Raw genomic sequence first — 6,394 nt, forward strand, 5'->3', positions numbered from 1 at the left:
CCACTTTTCGGAGGCTTTGCGTGCACATATGCCGCGACTCATTGTTTCTCTGCAATAATGTACCTGGAAAAGCTGATTTATTCTCAATTAGATGGTATTGAGAAGGAAGTCGCGATCCATACGCGTGACTCGTAACGCTGTAAATAAGCGTATTTGGATGAGCAACAATAGGATACGCGACGAGAGTTGTAAAATCGTAACAAACTTTCGAATACAGTTGTTGATTATTCAACAAACACATTCATAAGCGTCCGGAGCGTCTATTAAAAATAAGCACGAGTCATACATCCCTCCAATTGGTTTCATCCTATAACATCGTTATAAACAAAGAATGACACTTTGCAGATCGGCACGCTTCTGCCGCAACACGGCAAGCGGTTGATGGGCGCGGAAGCGGCTCTCCTGACCTGCGCCTCGCCGATCGAGCACCAGAACAAGAGCCTGGCAGAGCTGGCCGGTCGACAGCTCCGCTGTCAGGACATGTACGGCGCCAGACCTGAGCGGGACGCGGCCGTCCTCGTGGGCATGCTCGTAGGGGTCCTCCTCGCCGTGCCGGCCGTCCTCGTGCTCTTTATCCTCTGGAGGCGAGGATTCATCTTCTGCGGAGCCCAGGGACCCGCGAGCTTCTCCAGGGCCTTCTACAGACGCGCGCCGCCCTACGACGAGAACGTCTAGTGCTTTCGGGCTTCTTTCTACATATACTGGATATGCGAGAGAAAGCGACTTTTCAGAACAACGACGACCCATGAAAATTCGTTACTGTTCCTTTATAGCCTCTATAAGCTAGTTCCTAAGCCTGTTTTTACTTTGATACTTGTACCAGTTCACACGTAGTATGTAGTATTCGCGCGAGAGAAAGAAGCGTCGACGAACGAACAAAGAGATTGTCTTTTACTAATAAATCGTAAAATCGCTCTATAGAAAAAAAAAGAAACGAAAAAAGAAAAAAGAAAAGGAACAAAAAAAACACGAAAATTTGTCCCCTCTTCAGCAGCAGAGCAGCAATTTTGCCATTTTATAACTCGCGTCAAACACGGCCGCGACCGCAACGTTGCAGCGAGAGCAGCAGCAGCAGCAGCGGCAGATTGCGGTGGCAGCCCGGCCGTAGTGTAGGTAACGCAATTAGCCCGGACGTTAATTTACTCAATGATCGCGCGACGCAGCAACTCGGCCTACAACTATAAGTGCCGGCACGCGCCTACCCCCTGCCGCGAGAGATCGAGCCTGTCCGAGATGTGTACCGCTGCATAGGCACAGGCACGCGCGCCGCTTCCCAGCCTACTCTCTCAGGCCGGTCTGTAATTGATCCGGCTGTAAGCGAGTTGCGGCCGAACTTTGTCGAGAGACGCTCTCATATCCGAAGGACTAAATTATGCGAGTATAGAATCGTGCAATTATCGTCGGAAAATTGAAGCAAGCTCAGCTTCTCGGAGAGCGCGCAAAAGTCGAGTGGGGGAAAAAAAAAAAATATGTCGCCCCCTTTGCCGAGTGCGCGCAAGCGTACAAAAGAAGTCGAAGAATGCGCGCGAGAACTTCATAATCCATCCATGAGGTATGTGCAGCGCGCCGCGGTCTTTTTCCGCGCTTCAAAAGAAATTTCACGAATGCGCGCGCGAGCGGAATTCCCGACGAGTCGCCCCTCTTTTTTTTTTTTTTTTTTACGACAAAAGTTGGACGCGCGGCATTAAAATGCGATCGAGTACTTTTTAATTTTCAGCAACGTACACTCGCGCACCGAGTTTTCGAAAGTGCCTCCTCCAGTAATACCGTATAGGAGTAGCGAGGGCGAGCGCGAGTTAACAGGATAATCAACATGAAGCACCGCGACAAAACAGATTTGCCCGCAGCAAAGCAGCCGGCCGCCGTGCATAATACCTCAATCTGCCCGCCGCGGCGCATCTCCACCTCCCTACTGCATCTCGAAATGAGGAAAAGAAGCGGCCGGCGCACCTATATAGCCAGAGGCACGCGAATAGATAAGAGTCGCGCGCAGAGCCCGAGACGGAGCGCGTCATGGCAACGAGGGGTGAGCTCCGCCCCCGGAGGCGTCGCGGCACCGGCCAATAGCGAGCTTGCAACCCCTGCAAGTAGGGACCGACGAGGAGCAGCGGAGGAGCCGCTGAGGACGATTGCCGCACGGTCAATCGCGCGCGCGCGCAGGTCTGACGCACCGGAGCGAACACGTGCACGACTTTGCCCGCTGCGATATCCGCGATGCCGACGGCAGCCGTCCGACCGACCCTCGCGAGGATTACGCCGACGCGAGCGAGCATGTGCGCGGTGTGATCGGAAAAAGCTCGGCCGAGACATTTTCGTCGTCGCCAAGCGAGATGCTGGAGAACGCGCCGGGGCCCATCGTCGAGCGCCGAGGGAGCTCCGAGCAGTCGAGGTGAGCGAATCGAGTTCAGACGCGCCAGCCAGAGTCCGGAAATGCAGTCGACGTGCCAGCAGCAGCAGCAGCAGCTGCAGCAGCAGCAGCAGCAACAGCAGCAGCAGCAGGCGCAGCAGCAGAACGCGAGCTCGGCCAGCCGCACGTCCTTCCTCATCGAGGACATCCTGAGTCGGGGCAACGCCGCCGCGGCCGCGGCCGTCGCGGCTCACAATCAGCAGCACAGCAGCAGCAACGGACACGCCGTTCACCATCATCAGGGCGCGCATCACCACGGCCTGTCGAGTTCGCAGCAGCAGCAGCAGCAGCAGCACACGGTACGTGCCTTGGTGGGTTGAGCTTGCGGTTGGCTATTTGCAAATATCTCGGGCGAATGTTAAGGATCGGGATTTTTTCACCCAGCAGTACCAGCAGTTTGCGATCAACAATCTGCTGCCGGGCTACCCGACGGGGCCGCCCGCCGCGGCGGCCTTTTTCCTCGGGCCGCTGTTCGGCGGAGCCGGCATGGGCGTCGGCGTCGTGCCCGGTGTCGGCGAGCTTGCGGCGCTCAAGCACTGCCGCCGACGGAAAGCCAGGACGGTGAGTTGTTTTCCTTCTCCGTTCAAGCAGCTGCGAGTGAATAAAATTTCGCCGCTCGAGTCGCTAGTTGAAAATCGCACGACGCTTCAGGTCTTCAGCGACCAGCAGCTGGCAGGTCTGGAGGCGCGCTTCGAGGCCCAGCGCTACCTCAGCACCCCCGAGCGAGTCGAGCTTGCGGCGGCGCTTCACCTCTCGGAGACGCAGGTCAAGACGTGGTTCCAGAATCGTCGGATGAAGCACAAAAAGCAGCTCCGAAAGCTCGGCAGCGCCGGAAGCGGGAACACCGGGAGCAGCGGATCGACGAGTCAGTCAACGGCGCAGGGCACTGCTCACTCGGCGCCGACTGCGTCACCTGCTGGTAATTCCTTCTGCTCTGCTACGAAAAATCTTGCCGCGAATGGCAAACGCAAAAATGCCAAAGCCCATTGGCGAACGAACGCGTCGAATGCGATAACGTAAAACCGAAAAATCGACAAGCCAATTTCCCCTCCGCCGACGCGGCCCTCTCATTAAATAGTTCGAAGCGGCAGTTGCGGTTTCGTCGTTCGCGAATCCCTCAAGTTCGCGCAGCCGTAGTAGTGTGCGCCCCAACGGGAGATTTCGCCTCCTCATTATTCGCCTGCAGTAATAATTATACACTTGACTCGGGAATTTTCAATTTAGCTGCGCGAGTTGCCAATTAGAGGCGGGAATTTCGCCCGATGCGCGCAGCTCTATTAATAATCTCGTTTGCCAGGCAAGCTGCGCGCGCGAGAGCTCGATTAATTTAATTCGTCGCGCCGGAAAGTTTTTTGCAACTTTGTTACGCGAGATTTGCCTCTCTAACTGGCGACTGTTGAAATTTCCTTTAATGCTCGCCTAAGAGGATTAAGGAACGCGCGCAGTTTTTACTTTCGCGCTAGAAGGCCGGCGAATCCGATAGGATCGTTAGCTACTTTCGTCGCTCGCTCTAGGTATATATCCCGCGAGCTCACCGCAATGACAAAATGGCGCTTCCTCGCGCTTCCCGCAAAAAAAAAAAAAAAAGCTCGAGTCGTCGCGGGAAGAAGATGGATCGGATATAGAGAGCTAGAGCCGCTGCGCATGCGCATAAATTAGCCGCGACGCGAACGAGCTAATTCCCACTTCCACGCGCGTGTACGCGAGGAAGGGTTGCGCTTGCCGGTGTAGCTATCGAATTTGAGCTCGGCTGCTTTTCCTTTCTCCACGCGGTATAGCAGCTGTGCCTGTTGAAAAGAAATACATATCTTTAGTGCGTACCATATAAGGATAATAACACCCGTTTATATTTAATATATCTAAAATAGCCAGTCCCAAATCAGTAGATATTTTTTTAATGCCTATTACCAGGCAAATTGCGTGTTTTTAGTACGTACTAAAGATGCATAGAAAAAATATGTATTTAATTTTAACAGGGATAGTACTTAGGCACATCGCGCTCGATCGTCTTGGCCGTGTGTGTCTCGGCGCATAGACAGCCACTTGTCGAAGCCAAGATGGCTCCGCCGCCGTTTCTCGGTACGCGCGGCTAACAAAGTTAGCCTCCAAAGTCTTCCCCCTCCTCCCCCCCACAGCCATTTTCTTGGGAAAGGAGCTGCAGCCTCTTGGAAGGAAATCGACCGCCTCGCGAGACGCCGCTCTACATCGCGAGACCGCAGCGTCTTAAAGCTCGATTCGGGGTCTTGGAGCGAAATTAGTCAATTAGATCGTCCTCCTCGTCGTCGTCGTCGTCGTTTCTAAGTGCTATCGGACAGCGCGACAGGGAGAAGTATATAAGAGTGAGAGAGAGAGCGCGTTCGAGCTTAGCGGCAACTTATTCGAGCTGACGTTGGATCATTTCTTTTTCCGGCAACTCCGCAGAGCGACCGGTCGACTTCTCGCTGGGCGGCGGCAACGGCCGCTCGAGTCGCGCCTCGAGCGACGCCATGGCCGACTCGGACGAGGACGAGATCGACGTGCTGGGCGACGAGACGCCGCCGACGGGCTCGCCATCGCCGCCGAGCCTCCAGCAGACTCGGCGCCAGAACGTCCCCTCGCCGAAGGACCAGCAGCCGCTGCTGCACCAGCACCAGCACCACTTGCATCAGCCGGCCGCCGTCCACCAGCAGGTCATCGGACTCGGCCACCTCCATCAGCGACATCATCGCTGAGAATCACGTCAATAGTTTTAATTTAGATCTTGTATTGTACGTGTGCCCGCACTGCTGACCACGATATGACTATGATGGATTCGGTACCGTGGTGCGGCCTCTGCAATGTGCGACTGCTGTGTACATATAGTTCGGCCTCGTGTATAGCTAGTTGAATTTTTACAAACGTTCGTCGTGTGTCGTTTCGTCGTTTCTTGGATCACTTACGTTCTAGAGATACTCATTGTAGCCTTTTATAGCGAGCGAGGAGCCAATCCGCTGTGTAAATACAAGTTAATGCAACAGTACGAATAATGAATAATAATCGCAAGAGCAGCTACACGTGTGCGCCTTTTTTAATAATCTATAAAAATGAATCCTGCAGCCAGCCAGCCAGCCAGCCAGCCAGCCAGCGCGATCGGCGACTGATCGGCATTATCCCCGGCTAATTGGCCAGTGACGCGCGGCCTTTTCGCCTCCACGAGTTATAACGTTATAACGAGCGCTCGGATTTTCGACTCTTCGGGGATCATCTTTCCGGATTTCAGGGCGGCAGTGCTCTTGTGCGGTAAAAAGGAAATTTCGAGGCGCCCGCTAAAAGCCCTGGTAATGGGCGCGGGGCCGATAAAGAAGAGAGAAAAAAAGTCGCACATCTCCATCCCGCTCTCGGTCTTTTAGCATAAGCGAACGAAAGGCCCCTACAGCTCGCACACGTGCGGCGCGTCGGGCGAATCCTAATACTCGGATAATGGGAGGTAATTGCGCAAGGGATCAGAGAGAGAGAGAGAGAGCTGGAGCGCGAGACAGTATATGCGGAGAAGAAGGAGCTTCGCCGCGAGTCTGTGAAAAGGACGCTTTGCGAGTCCGAAATTTGCTGAAACACACTTAAGCCAAGCCCAGACGGAAATTGATCCGCGCGGCGCCTCCATGCCAATTCGGCCAAATGCCGCGGCGCGCCTGCGCGAGGCGGAGCTCTCGGCCTCGCAAGCTCAAGCTCTGTCGACTTTGCGATGTAACGAGCCGAGAGCACAGGAGCAGACGCGATGGGAGGCGCCTGAGAGTAATATCGAAAGAGATCGATGGGCCTGAAAATTATGGGATTATTAGTGGCTAACGCGCATTGTTAATCAGGCCGGGACTTGTCGTTGAAAAATCGATCTCCCGGAAATTGAATTGACGCCACGCTAAAAAAAAAGTACAGCTCAATGTTCGGCACCCTCGGCGGCGAAAGGGAGAGAGGGAAGAGAGGTGCGGTAATCGGGTTATGCTGCGTGCGCGCAATGCGGAATCGGGCTCT

At 54.6% G+C, this 6,394-nt stretch overlaps 2 protein-coding genes across 5 annotated transcripts in view; both read left to right on the plus strand.

The window, feature by feature from the left end:
- Positions 1–967, plus strand: part of LOC100116888 (leucine-rich repeat-containing protein 4B) — a 3,147-nt gene extending 2,180 nt beyond the window's left edge. For both annotated transcript variants that reach the window (XM_016989319.3, XM_016989320.3), the window contains exon 6: positions 346–967. In XM_016989319.3, coding sequence (XP_016844808.1) covers positions 346–675 — 330 coding nt within the window. In that variant the 3' untranslated portion in view covers positions 676–967. The remainder of the gene's footprint in view (positions 1–345) is intronic.
- On the plus strand, positions 684–5,439 carry LOC100116859 (brain-specific homeobox protein-like). 3 transcript variants are annotated; one of them, XM_031920828.2, is made up of 4 exons: positions 684–2,706; positions 2,792–2,968; positions 3,059–3,326; positions 4,829–5,439. In XM_031920828.2, exons 1-4 carry the CDS (start codon positions 2,431–2,433, stop codon positions 5,116–5,118), a joined length of 1,011 nt encoding a protein of 336 aa, XP_031776688.1. In that variant the 5' UTR covers positions 684–2,430; the 3' UTR covers positions 5,119–5,439. The 3 variants fall into 3 exon arrangements, with proteins under 3 accessions (XP_031776688.1, XP_016845003.1, XP_016845004.1); XM_016989514.3 differs by having other exon boundaries at positions 1,828–2,718; positions 2,795–2,968; XM_016989515.3 differs by having other exon boundaries at positions 1,828–2,706; positions 2,795–2,968.
- Positions 5,440–6,394: the final 955 nt, after the last annotated feature.

This window comes from Nasonia vitripennis, chromosome 1 (assembly GCF_009193385.2).
Source record: "Nasonia vitripennis strain AsymCx chromosome 1, Nvit_psr_1.1, whole genome shotgun sequence".
Classification (NCBI taxonomy): Eukaryota; Metazoa; Arthropoda; class Insecta; order Hymenoptera; family Pteromalidae; genus Nasonia; species Nasonia vitripennis.

Coding starts and splice junctions, on each gene's coding strand:
- LOC100116859 (XM_016989514.3), top strand. CDS start 2,431: ATGCAGTCGACGTGCCAGCAGCAGCAGCAGCAGCTGCAGCAGCAGCAG. Junction 2,969..3,058: donor GCCGACGGAAAGCCAGGACG/GTGAGTTGTTTT, acceptor ACGACGCTTCAG/GTCTTCAGCGACCAGCAGCT. Junction 3,327..4,828: donor GCCGACTGCGTCACCTGCTG/GTAATTCCTTCT, acceptor GCAACTCCGCAG/AGCGACCGGTCGACTTCTCG.